Raw genomic sequence first — 16,352 nt, forward strand, 5'->3', positions numbered from 1 at the left:
CCCCGAGTGTCACCGACCCCCCCAAATGTCACCGACCCCCCCCGAGAGTCACCGACCCCCCCCGAGTGTCACCGACCCCCCCCGAGTGTCACTGAGTGTCCCCGAGAGTCACCGACCCCCCCAAATGTCACTGACCCCCCCCAAACTCCCCGAGAGTCACCGACCCCCCCCAAATGTCACCGACCCCCCCCAATGTCACTGACCCCCCCGAGTGTCACCGACCCCCCCAAACCCCCCCCAAATGTCACCGAGTGTCGCCAACCCCCCCTGAGTGTCACCGAGAGTCACCGACCCCCCCCCGAATGTCACTGACCCCTCCCCACTGTCACTGACCCCCCCCCCAAATGTCACCAAACCCCCCTCGAGTGTCCCTGAGTGTCCCCAACCCCCCCCGAGTGTCCCCAACCCCCCCAGTGTCCCCAACCCCGCCGCTCCCCCGGGATAACGGGACACGGCCCCTCCCCCTCCCTCCATCTGTTCCCACGGGTGGGGGAGGGGAGATCCCGCCTGGGATGCGCGGGGCTCCTCCCGGACCCGGTCCCGTTCCCGGTCCCAGTCCCGGTCCCGATTCCACTCCCGGTCCCCATCCCAGTCCCGGTCCAATTCCTGATCCCATTCCCGGTCCCGGTCCCGGTCCCGGTCCAATTCCTGCTCCCGTTCCCGGTCCCAGTTCTGCTCCCGGTCCCGTTCCCGTTCCTCCTCCCGGTCCTTGTCCCTCTCCCCGTCCCCAACCCGATCCCGGTCCTCGGTCCGGGTCCCCATCCCGGTCCCGGTTCCCATCCCAGTCCCATTCCCGGTCCCGGTCCTTGGTTGGGGTCCCCATCCCGGTCCCAGTCCTGTTCCTGGTTCCATTCCCCGTTCCCATCCCGGTCCCGGTCCTTGGTCCGGGTCCCCATCCCGGTCCCGGTTCCCATCCCAGTCCCATTCCCGGTCCCGGTCCTTGGTTGGGGTCCCCATCCCGGTCCCAGTCCTGTTCCTGGTTCCATTCCCCCATTCCCATCCCGGTCCCGGTCCTTGGTCCGGGTCCCCATCCCGGTCCCGTTCCTGATCCCATTCCCGGTTCCCATCCCGGTCCCGGTTCCCATCCCATTCCCATTCCCATTCCCGGTCCTTATTTCGGGTGCCCATTCCCAGTCCCTGTCCCAGCCCCGCTCCCATTCCCGGTCCCGCTCCCCGTTCCTCCTCCCGCTCCCATTCCTGTTGCTGATCCCCGTTTTTTCCTTTCCCCGGTCCTGGTCCCGGTCCCGGTCCCGTTTTCTGTCCCGTTCCCGGTCCCTTTCTGAGCCCGGTCCCGGTCCTGTTCCCGGTCCCCATCCTGCTCCCATTCCCGGTCCCCGTTCCTCCTCCCGCTCCCGCTCCCATTCCCGGTGCCGATCCCGGTTTTCATTTCCCCGGTCCCGGTCCCAGTTGCGTTCCCTGTCCCATTCTCTGCCCAGTTCCCGTTCCCCATCCCGGTCCCGGTCCCTGGTCCATCTCCCAGTCCCGGTCCCGGTTCATTTTCCTGGTTCCCGGTCCCGATCCCAGTCCCGGTCCCTGTCCCGGTTCCCAATCCCGGTCCCCGGTCTATCTCCCAGTCCCAGTCCGATTCCCGATCCGTTTCCCAGTCCCGTTCTCGGTCCCTCCCTCTCCCGGTCCTCATTCCCGGTCCCGGTCCCGTTCCATTTCCCAGTCCCGGTCCCAAATCCCGGTCCCAGTTCATTTCCCGGTCCCGGTCCAGTTCCCAGTCCCGGTCCCGGTCCCAAATCCCGGTCCCGGTCCAGTTCCCAGTCCCGGTCCCGGTCCCAAATCCCGGTCCCGGTCCAGTTCCCAGTCCCGGTCCCGGTCCCAAATCCCGGTCCCAGTTCATTTCCCGGTCCCGGTCCCGGCTCCCAGTCCTCTTCCCGGTCCTTTTCCCAGTCCCGCTCCCGGTCCCCATCCCGCTTCCCGGTGCCCCACCCCGGTACCCTCCCCACGCCTCCATCCCCATCCCGCTCCCGCTCCCCCGAGCCTCCATCCCCATCCCGGTTCCGTTCCTGGTCCCGTTCCCGTTGCCCGGTCCCCGAGCCTCCATCCCAGTTCCCGTCCCCGGTCCCGGTCCTGGTCCCGGTCCCCATCCCCGGCAGAGCTCCCTGAGCCCCCAGTCGTGTTCCCGGTCCCTTCCCGGTCCCGTTCCCTTTTCCCTGCCCATCCCCGGTAGAGCTCCCCGAGCCTGCCGTCGATCCACGGCTCGGTGTTGATCCCATTTCCCTGCCCCGTTCCCGGTCCCCATTCCCGGTTTTCCTGCCCGGTTCCCGGTCCATCCCCGGTTCCCGTTTCCCCTGCCCCATTCCCGGTCCCGGTACCCGTCCCCGGTAGAGCTCCCCGAGCCTGCCGTCGATCCACGGCTCGGTGTCGGTCCTGTTTCCCTGCCCCGTTCCCGTTTTCCTGCCCGGTTCCCGGTCCATCCCCGGTTCCCTGTGCCCGTTCCCGTTTCCCCTGCCCCGTCCCCGGTCCATCCCCGGTTCCGGTCCCGGTCCCGGTACCTGTCCCCGGTAGAGCTCCTCGAGCCTGCCGTCGATCCACGGCTCGGTGCCGATCCCGGTTCCCTGCCCCGTTCCCGGTGCATCCCCGGGTCCCGGTCCCCATCCCCCGCGTCCCGGTCCCCATCCCCGTTTCCCCCTGCCCCGTTCCCGGTCCACCCCCGGTTCCCTGTGCCCGTTCCCGTTTCCCCTGCCCCGTTCCCGGTGCCGGTCCCGGTTCCGGTGCCGGTCCCGGTACCTGTCCCCGGTAGAGCTCCCCGAGCCTGCCGTCGATCCACTGCTCGGTGCCGATCCCGTTTCCCCTGCCCCGTTCCCGGTCCACCCCCGGTTCCCTGTGCCCGTTCCCGGTTCCCTGTCCCCATGCCCGGTTCCGGTGCCGGTCCCGGTACCTGTCCCCGGTAGAGCTCCTCCAGCCTGCCGTCGATCCACTGCTCGGTGTCCAGCCGCCGCTGCAGCTCCTGCCGGTTGTAGCGGACCGTGACCCGCGCCGAGCGCCGCTGCACGCCGGGGCTGCGGCCCGGGGACCCCCGGCCCGGCGAGAGCCCCCCCGGGGACCCCCGGCCCGGCGAGAGCCCCCCCGGGCCCGGGCTCGCCCCCCGGCCCTGCCGCCGCCCCACCCGGTTCGCCGCCATCGCCCGGGACGCGGCGCCGGGGCGGCCGCCGGGGGTAGGGGGCGAGGGGCGGGGCCTGGAGGGGCGTGGCAGGGGCGTGGCCTGATCAGGGACCACCCCTATGGGCCCTCATTGCAGCCCGGGGGAAAGGGGGGCGTGGCAGGGGCGTGGTGTGGGCGTGGCTTAACGGTGGGATTTCCTTATATACACCACGGACCGCCGAATGGGGGCGGGGCTTAAAAGGGCGTGGCAAAGGGGCGTGACTTCATTGTGGAATGCCCAATAGACCCCGGAGTGGGGCGTGGCAGGGGCGTGGCTTAAACAGGGACCACCCCTATGGGCCCTCATTGCAGCCCGGGGGAAAGGGGCGTGGCAGGGGCGTGGTGTGGGCGTGGCTTAATGTTGGGATTTCCTTATAGACCCCATTGAACCCAGAGTGGGGGCGTGGCAAGGAAGGGGTGGGCGTGGCTTAATGGTAGTATTTCCTTATTGACCCCGAATGGGGCGGGGCTTAAAAGGGCGCGGCGAAGGGGCGTGGCTTAATGATGGAATTTCCCTGTCGCCCCCCCCAGACCCCAAATTCCCCCCCAAAACGCCCCTGACCCAAAAACCACCCCAAAACCCCCTCAAAACTCCCCCAAAACCCCCCCAAGCCCCCCCAAATCCCCTTAAAACCCCCTCAAAACCGCCCCAAACCTGCCCAAAATCCCCCAAATCCCACCAGAAACCGCCAGACCCCAAAACCCCCCCATAACCCCCCAGATCAAAAAAACCACCCCAAAACCCCCTCAAAACCCCCTCAAAACCCCCCAAAATCCCCCCCAAACCTCCCCAACCCCCAAAAATCCCCTTAAAACCCCCCAAAACTTCCCCCAAACTCCCCCAAAAGCCCCCCCCAAAACTGCCCCAGAATCCCCCAGACCCCAAAACTCCCCCAAAAGTCCCCCAGAACCTCCGGATCCCAAAAAAAACCCCCAAAACTCCCCCCACCCCCCCCCCAAACCCCACAAAAGTCCCCCGAAAACTTCCCAGAACCTCCCAGACCCCAAAATTTCCCCAACCCCCCCCTCATGACCCCCCAAAATCCCCCCAAACCCCCCAAAACTCCCCCAAGACCCCCCCAAAAAGCCCCCCAAAATCCCCCAGACCCCAAAACTCCCCCCAAATCTCCTCAAACCCCCCAAAATCCCCCCAAACTCCCCCAAAACCTCCTCAAAACCCCCCTAAAAAATCCCCCAGACCCCCAAACCCCCCCAAATCTCCTCAAAACCCCCCTCAAGACCCCCCCAAATCCCCCCCAAACCCCCCCATAACAGCGGCGCGATTTCCCGCCTCACATGCAAATGAAGGGGCGTGGCTTCACCACCACACCACACAAGGCGCCGAATAGTGGGCGTGGCCTCGCTCAGTGGGCGTGGCCAACCCCGCCGTTCTCCCTCCCCCCTCATTATTTTCCGTTTCGGAGTGGGCGTGGCCGGCGCGCGGCGGGGGCGTGGCCGCGGCGGGCGCACCTGGGTGACGTCAGCGGCGCTCACCTGCGATGGCGGCGGGGCGGCTCCTCCCGCTGCTGCTGCTGCTGCTGCTGGGGGGCCCGGGGGGCTCCGCCCGCGACCCCCCGAGCGGCCCCGCCGCCCTCGCCGGTACCGGGGGGATTGGGGGGGTCTTGGAGGGGATTTGGGGGGTCCTGGGGGGGATTTGGGGGGTCTTAGAGGGGATTTGGGGGGTCCTGGGGGGATTTGGGGGGATTTGAGGGGATTTGGGGGGTCCTGGGGGGGATTTGGGGGGATTTGAGGGGATTTGGGGGGTCCTGGGGGGGATTTGGGGGAGTTTGGGGGGTCCTGGGGGGAATTTGGGGGAGTTTGGGGGATTTGGGGGGATTTGGGGGGTCTTGAGGGGGATTTGGGGGGTCCTGGGGAGAATTTGGGGGAGTTTGGGGGGGTCCTGGGGGGGTCCTGGGGGGGATTTGGGGCAGTTTTAGGGGTCCTGGGGGAGTTCTGGGGGTCCTGGAGGGGATTTGAGGAGGATTTTGGGGGTCCTGGGGGGGGATTTTGGGGGGGTCCTGGGGGGTCCTGAGCAGGATTTAGGGGGGGATTTGAGGGGGTCCTGGGGGGTTTGGGGAGTCTTGAGGGGATTTGGGGGGAATTTAGGGGGTCTTGGAGGGGATTTGGGGAGTCCTGGGTGGGATTTTTGGGGTCCTGTGGAGTTTTGGGGGCTCGTGGGGGGAATTTCGGGGGGTCCCAGGGAGGATTTGGGGGGTCCTGGGAAGTTTTAGGGGGTCCCGGGGGAGTTTTGGGGGGTCCCGGGGAGGATTTTGAGGGGGGGAGATCCCGAATTTTGGGGAGATCCCGAATTTTGGGGAGTCCCGGGAAGGATTTTGGGGTCAATAACGGGTCCCGACCCCAAACCGGTGCCGGTTACCGGGGCTGGGGGGATTTTTGGGGTGAATTTTGGTTTTTTCGGGTCGGTAACCGGTGTTTCCGCAGCCCGGTGCCGGTTACCGGCGCTCAGGGTGTATTTTGGGGTGAATTTTGGTGTTTTTTGGGGCCAATAACGGGTGTTTCCGCAGCCCGGTGCCCGTTACCGGCGCTCAGGGTGTATTTTAGGTTTTATTTTGGGTTTTTTTGGGGCCAATAACGGGTCCGTTCCGCAGCCCGGTGCCGGTTACCGGCGCTCAGGGTGTATTTTGGGGTGAATTTTGGTTTTTTTGGGGTCGGTAACCGGTGTTTCCGCAGCCCGGTGCCGGTTACCGGCGCTCAGGGTGTATTTTGGGGTGAATTTTGGGGTTTTTGGGGCCAATAACGGGTGTTTCCGCAGCCCGGTGCCGGTTACCGGCGCTCAGGGTGTATTTTTGGTTTTATTTTGGGTTTTTTGGGCCAATAACGGGTCCGTTCCGCAGCCCGGTGCCGGTTACCGGCGCTCACGGGTCTCGGGCTGGTTTTGGGGTGGATTTTGGGGCCGATTTTGGGGCCAATAACGGGTGTTTCCGCAGCCCGGTGCCGGTTACCGGCGCTCACCGGCCGCTGCCGCGCCTCCATCCCGCGCTGGTTTTTCAACGCCTCCTCCGGGAGCTGCGAGAGTTTCGTGTTCGGCGGCTGCGGCGGCAACGGGAACAACTTCGGCAGCGAGCGGGAGTGCCGGGAGAGCTGCGGGGCGGAGCCGGGCACCGGTGAGCACCGGGAGTGCCGGGAAATACCGGGGGGAACCCGGAAATACCGGGGAATAACGGGGGGAACCCGGAAATACCGGGGAATAACGGGAAATACCGGGAGGGACCGGGGAATACCGGGAACAACTTCGGCAGCGAGCGCGAGTGCCGGGAGAGCTGCGGGGCGGAACCAGGGACCGGGAGGGACCGGCAAATACCGGGAGGAACCGGGAATGCCAGGGGGAACCCGGAAATACCGGGGAATAACGGGAAATACCGGGAGGGACCGGGTAATACCGGGGGGAACCCGGAAATGCCGGGGAATAACGGGGGGGAACCGGGAAATACCGGGGAATAACGGGAAATACCGGGAGGGACCGGGAAATACCGGGAACAACTTCGGCAGCGAGCGGGAGTGCCGGGAGAGCTGCGGGGACCCCGGTGAGCACCGGGAGGGACCGGGAGTACCGGGAGGGACCGGGAAATACCGGGGGGAACCCGGAAATACCGGGGAATAACGGGAAATACCGGGGAATAACGGGAAATACCGGGGGGAACCCGGAAATACCGGGAACAGCTTCGGCAGCGAGCGGGAGTGCCGGGAGAGCTGCGGGGACCCCGGTGAGCACCGGGAGTGCCGGGGAATACCGGGGAATACCGGGGAATACCGGGGAATACCGGGGAATACCGGGGAATACCGGGAGGGGGCGGGGCCGGGATTCTGGAATATTTTTTCCCAACCCCCCCCCCGGTTTGGTGCCGTTTTTTCCCATTTTTCCCCCCCGCGTTTTCCCCATTTTTCCCTTTATTTTTCCAATCCCCCCCCCTTTTTTTTCCTGTTTTTTCCCGATTTTTCCCCAATTTTTTCCCACTTTTCCCCATTTTTCCCCCTCTTTTCCCCCCACTTCCCCCCAGTTCTTTCCTATTTTCCCATTTTTTCCCATTCTTTCCCCATTTCCCCCCCACTTTCTCCCCAAATTTTCCCATTTATTTTCCTTTTTCCCCCTCTTTTTCCCATTTCCCCCCTTTTCCCCCATTTTTCCCCCATTTTCTCCCCATTTTTCCTATTTTCCCCATTTTTTCCCATTCTTTCCCCATTTTCTCGCCCACTTTCCCCCAATTTTTCCCATTTATTTTCTTTTCCCCCCCCTTTTTACCATTTCCCCCCATTTTTAATTTTTTTCCCATTTCCCCCCACTTTTCCCATTCTTTCTCCCATTTTCCCCCATTTTCTCCCCATTTTTTCCCATTTCCCCCCCTTTTTTTCCATTTTCCCCCATTTTTTCCCTTATTTCCCCCATTTCCCCCCATTTTCCCCCCCTATTTTTTCCCATTTCTTCTAATTTTTTCTGCTTTTCCCCCCATTTTTTCTCCCATTTTCCCCCATTTTTCCATTTTTTCTCAATTTTCTCCCATTTTCCTCTATTTTCTCCCATTTTCCCCCATTTTTCCATTTTTTCTCAATTTTTTCCCATTTTTCCTCAGCTCCCTCCAGCCCTGTCGACCCCAATTCCACCTTGGCAGGTAACTCCGAATTTTGGGGGGATTTGGTCCAAATTTCAGCAGAAATTTGGGAATTTTGAAGGGTTTTGGTTCAAATTTCAGCAGAAATTTTGATTTTTGAAGGGGTTTGCTGTGAATTGAAGTGAAAAATTGAATTTTGAAGGAATTTGGCACAAATTTCCCTGGACGTGTTGAATTTCCAAGGGGGAATTTTGGATTTCCAAGGGGGAATTTTGGATTTTGATGTGGAAATTTTGGATTTTGAAGGGATCTCAGCCAGATTTCCCTGGAAATCTTGAATTCCCAAGTGGAAATTTTACATTTTAAAGAGGAATTTTGGATTTTAAAGGGAAATTTTGAATTTCCAAGTAGAAATTTTAGATTTTAAAGGGGAATTTTGGATTTCCAAGTGGAACTTTTGGATTTTAAAGGGGAATTTTTGGTTTTGACGTGGAAATTTGGATTTCGACATGGAAATTTTGGATTTCCAAGTGGAACTTTTACATTTTAAAGGGGAATTTTGGATTTCCTAGTGGGAATTTTGGGTTTTGACGTGGGAATTTTGGATTTTCAAGTGGAAATTTTAGATTTTAAAGGGAAATTTTGAATTTTGACATGGAAATTTTGGATTTCCAAGTGGGAATTTTAGATTTTAAAGAGGAGTTTTGGGTTTCCAAGTGGAAATTTTAGATCTACGAAGGGGTATTTTGGATTTCCAGGGGGTAATTTTGAATTTCCAAGTGGGAATTTCGGATTTCCAAGTGGTGATTTTAGATTTTAAAGGGAATTTTGGGTTTTGACATGGAAATTTTGGATTTCCAAGTGGGAATGTTGGGTTTTGACGTTGTAATTTTGGATTTTGACGTGGTAATTTTGGGTTTTGATGTGGAAATTTTGTATTTTAAAGGGGAAATTTGGGTTTTGACGTGGAAATTTTGGGTTTTGACGTGGTAATTTTGGATTTTAAAGGGGAAATTTTAGATTTTAAAGAGGAATTTTGGAATTCCAAGTGGTAATTTTGAATTTCCAAGTGGGATTTTTGGGTTTTGACGTGGTAATTTTGGGTTTTAAAGGGGAATTTTGGATTTCCAAGTGGGAATTTTGGATTTCCAAGTGGGAATTTTGGGTTTCCAAGTGGGAATTTTGTTTTTTCTGGCAGAGCTGTGCTCGGTGCTGCTGGTGATGGGGCAGATTTAAGTGGGAATTTTGGGTTTTGATGTGGAAATTTTGGATTTCCAAGTGGAAATTTTGAATTTTAAAGGGGAATTTTGGATTTCCAAGTGGAAATTTTGGGTTTTAAAGGGGAATTTTGGATTTCCAAGTGGGAATTTTGGATTTCCCAGTGGAAATTTTGAATTTTAAAGGGGAATTTTGGATTTCCAAGTGGCAATTTTGGATTTCCAAGTGGGAATTTTGGATTTCCCAGTGGTAATTTTGGGTTTCCAAGTGGGAATTTTGGATTTCCAAGTGGGAATTTTGGATTTCCAAGTGGGAATTTTGGGTTTTAAAGGGGAATTTTGGTGTTTCCAAGTGGGAATTTTGTTTCCTGTGGCAGAGCTGTGCTCGGCGCCGCCGGTGACGGGCCCGTGCCGGGCGGCGTTCCCGCGCTGGTTTTACGTCCCGGCGGAGAAATCGTGCCGGGAATTCACCTACGGCGGCTGCCGCGGCAACGCCAACAACCACCGCGACGAGCGCGAGTGCCTGCGCCGCTGCCGGCCCCAGGGTGAGCCAAAAACGGCCAAAATAACCCGGTTCTGCCCAAAAATAGACACGGAAATTGGCAAAATGGCACCCAGAAAAATCGCCGGGAAAATCGGACGTGGTTTTGAAAAAATTCACCCCAAAAAATCGTCACCCGTGATTTTGAAATTTGGGAAAAAAATAGCCGTGGGATTTAGGAAAAATTGCAAAAAAATTGACGTGAAAATTGGATGTAATTTAAAAGAAATCACCCCAAAAATCATAATGGGATTTTAAAATTTGAGAAGAAAATAGCCGTGAAATTTAAAATATTCCCAAAAGAATTTATGTAAAAATCGGACGTAAATTTTAAAAATTCATCCCAAAAATCATCACGGGATTTTGAAATTTGGGAAAAAGATAGCCGTGAGATTTAGGAAAAATTGCAAAAAGTTTGCCATGAAAATTGGATGTAATTTAGAAAAAAACACCCCAAAAATCAACTGGGAGTCTTAAAAATCAGATTAAAAAATAGCCATGGAATTTAAAACTTCCTCCCAGAAAAATTGCCGGGAAAATTGGATGTAATTTTTAAAAATTCACCCCAAAAAATCGTCAGCGGATTTTAAAACCTGAGAAGAAAATAGCTGTGAAATTTAAAATATTCTCAAAAGAATTCATGTGAAAATTGGATGTAATTTAAAAAATTCACTGCAAAAATCGTCACGGGATTTTAAAATTTGAGAAGAAAAGTAGTCGTGAAATTTAGGAAAAATCGCAAAGAAATTGACCTGAAAATTTGATGTAATTTTTAAAAAATTTTCCCCAAAAATTAAGGCTGAAATTTACAAATTATTCCTTCAAAAAATCAGCCTGAAATTAAAAAAAAATTCCCCCCAAAATCATCACGGGATTTAAAAATCTGAGAAAAAAAACAGCCATGAAATTTTAAATATTCCCAAAATAATTGACGTGAAAAATCGGATGTAATTTAAAAAGTTCACCCCAAAAATTGAAATTTTAATAATTTGCCCCAAAATTCCCCAGATTTGCACGGAAATTCCCCTAAAATTTGCCCCAAAATTCCACAAAATTTGCCCCAAAATCCCCCAAAAATTGCCCCCAAATCCCCAAAGTTTGCCGCAAAATCCCCAAAATTTGTCCCAAAATTTGGCCCAAAATCCCCCAAAATTTGGCCCAAAATCCCCAAAATTTGCCCCAAAATTTGCCCCAAATTTTCCCCAAAATCCCCAAAATTTCCCCAAAAATTTTCCCCAAAATTTCCCCAAAAATTCCCCCAAATTTGTTCCAAAATCCCCAAAATTTGCCCCAAATTTTCCCCTAAATTTCCCCAAATTTCCCCAAAATTCCCCAAAATTCCCCAAAATTCCCCAAAATTCCCCAAAATTCCCCAAAATTTCCCCCAAAATCCCCAGAGTTTTCCCCAAAATTTGCCCCGAATCCCCAAAATTTGCCCCAAATCCCCAGAATTTGCCCCGAATCCCCCAGCCCGAGCTGTCCCCGTTTCTCTCCCAGGTGATTTTGGTGGCGAATTCCGGAGATTCTTCTCCTCCAAAGGTGAGCTCTGCCTGTCCCCAAATGTCCCCAAATGTCCCCAAATGTCCCCAAATGTCCCCAAATCCCCCCCAAATGTCCCCAAATCCCCCAAATCCCTCCTGAATGTCCCCAAATCCTCCCCAAAGTCCCCAAATGTCCCCAAATGTCCCCAGTGTCCCCGATGTCCCCAATGTCCCCAGTGTCCCCAGTACCCCCGATGTCCCCAGTGTCCCCAGTGTCCCCAGTACCCCCGATGTCCCCGATGTCCCCAGTGTCCCCGATGTCCCCAGTGTCCCCGTTTGTGTCCCTGACCCCGTCTGTGTCCCCAGGGCTGGCGCTGGTGGCCCTGCTGGCCCTGGGGCTCGGTGTCCCCAATGTCCCCAGTGTCCCCGATACCCCCAGTGTCCCAAATGTCCCCAGTGTCCCCAATGTCCCCAGGTGTCCCCAACGTCCCCGATGTCCCCGATGTCCCCAGTGTCCCCAATCCCCCCAATGTCCCCAATCCCCCCAATGTCCCCAATGTCCCCAATGTCCCCAATGTCCCCGTTTGTGTCCCCCTGCTGGCCCTGGGTCTGGGTGTCCCCAATGTCCCCAATGTCCCTGACCCCGTCTGTGTCCCCAGGGCTGGCGCTGGTGGCCCTGCTGGCCCTGCTGGCCCTGCTGGCCGCGGGGCTGGCCCTGGCCCGGGGGCGCTGCCGGGCGCCGCCGCGAGCGCCGGGAGCCGCCGGCGACGACCGCGAGTGCCTGATGAAGGAGCCCTACCCCGCCTGAGGGCCCGAAAACGCCCGGATTCACCCCAAAAACACCCCAAAAATACCCAAAAATAACCCCAAAAACACCCCAAAAATAACCCAAAAAATACCCCAAAAACATCCCAAAAACACCCCAAAAATAACCCCAAAAACACACAAAAAACACCCCAAAAACACCCCAAAAACACCCCAAAAATAACCCCAAAAACACCCCAAAAACACCCCAAAAATAACCCCAAAAACACCCCAAAAACACCCCAAAAATAATCCCAAAAACACCCCAAAAATACCCCAAAAACATCCCAAAAATAACCCCAAAAACACCCCAAAAATACCCCAAAAATAACCCAAAAACACCCCAAAAATAATCCCAAAAATAATCCCAAAAACACCCCAAAAACACCCCAAAAACACCCCAAAAATAACCCCAAAAACACCCCAAAAATAACCCCAAAAACACCCCAAAAATAACCCCAAAAACACCCCAAAAACATCCCAAAAACACCCCAAAAATAATCCCAAAAATACCCCAAAAACATCCCAAAAACATCCCAAAAATACCCCAAAAACACCCCAAAAATAACCCCAAAAACACCCCAAAAATACCCCAAAAACATCCCAAAAATAACCCCAAAAATAACCCCAAAAATTACCCAAAACCGGCCCCAAAATCCCCTCCCTGACAACTGATTTTTAGTGATTTTTGTAGGGAATAAATGGAATTTTGGGGAAGGGTGGGTGGGGAAAGAACCCTAAAAAATCCTTTAAAAATCCACAAAAAATCCACAAAAAATATCCCCAAAAATCCCCTGAAAAATAAAAAAAATCCCTAAAAATATAAAAAAAAAACCCCTAAAAAATACCCAAAAAATCCCCCAAAACCGGCCCCCAGAATCCCCTCCCTGAGCCGCTCCTGGCAATGATCCGCGCTCTGATTTTTAGTGATTTTTGTAGGGAATAAATGGAATTTTGGGGAAGGGTGGGTGGGGGAAAAAAATCCTGAAAAAATCAACAAAAAATCCATTTAAAAAATCCCTGAAAATAAAAAAAAAATCCCCTTAAAATATAAAGAAATACCAAAAAAATTACCCAAAAATTACCCAAAAATGGTCCCAAAATCCCCTCCCTGATCCGCTTCTGACAACTGATTTTTAGTGATTTTTGTAGGGAAAAAAATGGAATTTTGGGGAAGGGTGGGTGGGGGAAACAACCCTAAAAAAAATCCAAAAAATTTAAAAAAAAAAATCCCCAAATATAATGAAAAAAAACCAAAAAAATCCCCTCCAAAATACCCAAAAAATACCTCAGAAACACTCAAAAAAACCCCAAAAATTACCCAAAAATCCCCCAAAACCAGACCCAAAATCCCCTCCTGAGCCGCTCCTGGCAATGATCCGCGCTCTGATTTTTAGTGATTTTTGTAGGGAATAAATGGAATTTTGGGGAAGGGTGGGTGGGGAAGAAATCCTTAAAAATCCTTTAAAAATCCACAAAAAATCCACCAAAAATCACAAAAAAAACCCCTCAAAATCCCTGAAAAATGATTTAAAAAATCCTCTAAAAATATCAAAAAAACTACCCAAAAAAAACCCAAAAATTACCCAAAAATCCCCCAAAACCGTCCCCAAAATCCCCTTCCTGAGCCGCTCCTGGCAATGATCCACGCTCTGATTTTTAGTGATTTTTGTAGGGAATAAATGGAATTTTGGGGAAGGGTGGGTGGGGAAAAAATCCTGAAAAAATCAACAAAAAATCCATTTAAAAAATCCCTGAAAAATAAAAAAAAATCCCCTTAAAATATAAAAAAAATACCAAAAAAATTACCCAAAAATTACCCAAAAATGGTCCCAAAATCCCCTCCCTGATCCGCTTCTGACAACTGATTTTTAGTGATTTTTGTAGGGAAAAAAATGGAATTTTGGGGAAGGGTGGGTGGGGGAAACAACCCTAAAAAAATCCAAAAAATTTAAAAAAAAAAATCCCCAAATATAATGAAAAAAAACCAAAAAAATCCCCTCCAAAATACCCAAAAAATACCTCAGAAACACTCAAAAAAACCCCAAAAATTACCCAAAAATCCCCCAAAACCAGACCCAAAATCCCCTCCTGAGCCGCTCCTGGCAATGATCCGCGCTCTGATTTTAGTGATTTTTGTAGGGAATAAATGGAATTTTGGGGAAGGGTGGGTGGGGAAGAAATCCTTAAAAATCCTTTAAAAATCCACAAAAAATCCACCAAAAATCACAAAAAAAACCCCTCAAAATCCCTGAAAAATGATTTAAAAAATCCTCTAAAAATATCAAAAAAACTACCCAAAAAAAACCCAAAAATTACCCAAAAATCCCCCAAAACCGTCCCCAAAATCCCCTTCCTGAGCCGCTCCTGGCAATGATCCACGCTCTGATTTTTAGTGATTTTTGTAGGGAATAAATGGAATTTTGGGGAAGGGTGGGTGGGGAAAAAATCCTGAAAAAATCAACAAAAAATCCATTTAAAAAATCCCTGAAAAATAAAAAAAAATCCCCTTAAAATATAAAAAAAATACCAAAAAAATTACCCAAAAATTACCCAAAAATGGTCCCAAAATCCCCTCCCTGATCCGCTCCTGACAACTGATTTTTAGTGATTTTTGTAGGGAAAAATGGAATTTTGGGGAAGGGTGGGTGGGGAAAACAACCCTAAAAAAATCCAAAAAATTAAAAAAAAAAATCCCCAAATATAATGAAAAAAAACCAAAAAAATCCCCTCCAAAATACCCAAAAAATACCTCAGAAACACTCAAAAAAACCCCAAAATACCCAAAAATCCCCCAAAACCAGACCCAAAATCCCCTCCCTGAGCCGCTCCTGGCAATGATCCGCGCTCTGATTTTTAGTGATTTTTGTAGGGAAAAAATGGAATTTTGGGGAAGGGTGGGTGGGGAAGAAATCCTTAAAAATCCTTTAAAAATCCACAAAAAATCCACCAAAAATCACAAAAAAACCCCCTCAAAATCCCTGAAAAATGATTTAAAAAATCCTCTAAAAATATCAAAAAAACTACCCAAAAAAAAACCCAAAAATTACCCAAAAATCCCCCAAAACCGTCCCCCAAAATCCCCTTCCTGAGCCGCTCCTGGCAATGATCCACGCTCTGATTTTTAGTGATTTTTGTAGGGAATAAATGGAATTTTGGGGAGGGTGGGTGGGGGAAAAACCCTAAAAAAACCCATAAAAAAGTAAAAAAAAAAATCCAGAAAATTATAAAAAATCCAAAAATAAAATTAGAAAACCCAAAGAAACCCCCCCAAAAAATCCTAAAAATTTGGGGCGTCTCCTCCTTTTTCCCACCTGGATTTTTGATTTTTTTTTTAACTTTTAGGGGTTTTTTTGGGCTTTTTAATTTTTTTTTGTTTGGGTTTTTTTGTTGTTTTGTTTAGGATTTTTTTTAGTTCTTGTGGTTTTTTGGGTTTTTTGGGGGGGGGCTTGGGGTGATTTTTTGGGTTTTTTTTGAGTTTGTTGTAGATTTTTTTAGTTTTTTTTTTTAGTTTTTTGGAGGATTTTTTGGGATTTTTTTTTTGTTTTGGGGATTTTTTTTGGCTTTTTGGGGTCCCCACCCCCCTGTTTATGTGATTTTGGGTTTCGGGGGGGATTTGTGATTTTTGGGTGCAATCGAGGCGATTTTGGGTTTTTGGGAAGGGTTTTTTTACATTCCAGGGATTTGTTGGAATAAAGGGAAAATCAAAAACCCCAAATTCCTGAGCAACCCCCCCAAAAAAAAACCCCAAAACCCTGAGTGCCTTCCCTGGGTGGGGAAAAAATGGGAAGTTTGGGAAAAAATGGGAATTTTGGGGGGGGAAAAGGAATTTGGGGGGAAAAATGGGAATTTGGGAGGAGGAAAATTGAGGGGTTTTGGGGAAAAATGTAGTTTTTTGGGGGAAAAAATGGGATTTTTTGGGGGGGAAATGGGGTTTGGGAGGGAGAAAATGGGATTTGGGGGGAAAAGGGATTTTCTGGGAGAAAAATGGGAATTTTGGGGAAAAAATTTGGAATTTTTTGGGGAAAAAAGGGATTTGGGAAGGGGGAAAATGGGGATTTTTTTAGGGGAAAATTTGGATTTTTTGGGGGGGAAAATGGGATTTTTTTGGGCGGGGAGAAGAAAGTTTTGTGGTGGAAAATTTGGTTTGGGATTTGGGGGGAAAAAAGGGATTTTTGAGGGGAAAAATTGGGTTTTTTTGGGTGGTCAAATTGGCGACGCCCCCTCCCCAAATTGGAACCCCCGACCATATTGGGGTCGTTTATTGGGGGCGTTCTGGGGGGTCCCAGGGGGTCGGGGGAGATTTTGGGGTCCCCAGGAGGACCAGAGGGACCCCTGGGGGATGCGGGGGTCGCTGTGAAATTGCTGGGACCCCAAAGTGGCGTCGCCCCCCTCCCCAAATTGAAGCACCGAGCCCAGCCGGGACCAGCAGCGTTTACTGGGGGGGGCTCGGGGGGGGCTTGGGGGGGTCCCCGGGGGTCGGGGGAGACTTTGGGGTCCCCACGGGTGAGAAGAGAGTGCGAGGTGTCCCCTGAGACCCCCAGATTTCGCGTCGCCCCCTCCCCGAATTAAAACACCCAAGCCCAGCCGG

The 16,352-nt window shown here is 51.9% G+C and overlaps 1 protein-coding gene across 2 annotated transcripts; it reads left to right on the forward strand.

The window, feature by feature from the left end:
* The first annotated feature begins 4,592 nt into the window (after window positions 1–4,592).
* LOC135292163 (BPTI/Kunitz domain-containing protein-like) lies at window positions 4,593–15,479 on the forward strand. 2 transcript variants are annotated; one of them, XM_064406390.1, is made up of 6 exons: window positions 4,593–4,749; window positions 6,099–6,275; window positions 7,740–7,778; window positions 9,313–9,480; window positions 10,974–11,015; window positions 11,617–15,479. In XM_064406390.1, exons 1-6 carry the CDS (start codon window positions 4,650–4,652, stop codon window positions 11,763–11,765), a joined length of 675 nt encoding a protein of 224 aa, XP_064262460.1. In that variant the 5' UTR covers window positions 4,593–4,649; the 3' UTR covers window positions 11,766–15,479. The 2 variants fall into 2 exon arrangements, with proteins under 2 accessions (XP_064262460.1, XP_064262461.1); XM_064406391.1 differs by lacking the exons at window positions 4,593–4,749; window positions 6,099–6,275 and adding an exon at window positions 6,472–6,695.
* The last annotated feature ends 873 nt before the right edge of the window (window positions 15,480–16,352 follow it).

This window comes from Passer domesticus, unplaced genomic scaffold (genome assembly GCF_036417665.1).
Source record: "Passer domesticus isolate bPasDom1 unplaced genomic scaffold, bPasDom1.hap1 HAP1_SCAFFOLD_223, whole genome shotgun sequence".
Lineage (NCBI taxonomy): Eukaryota > Metazoa > Chordata > Aves > Passeriformes > Passeridae > Passer > Passer domesticus.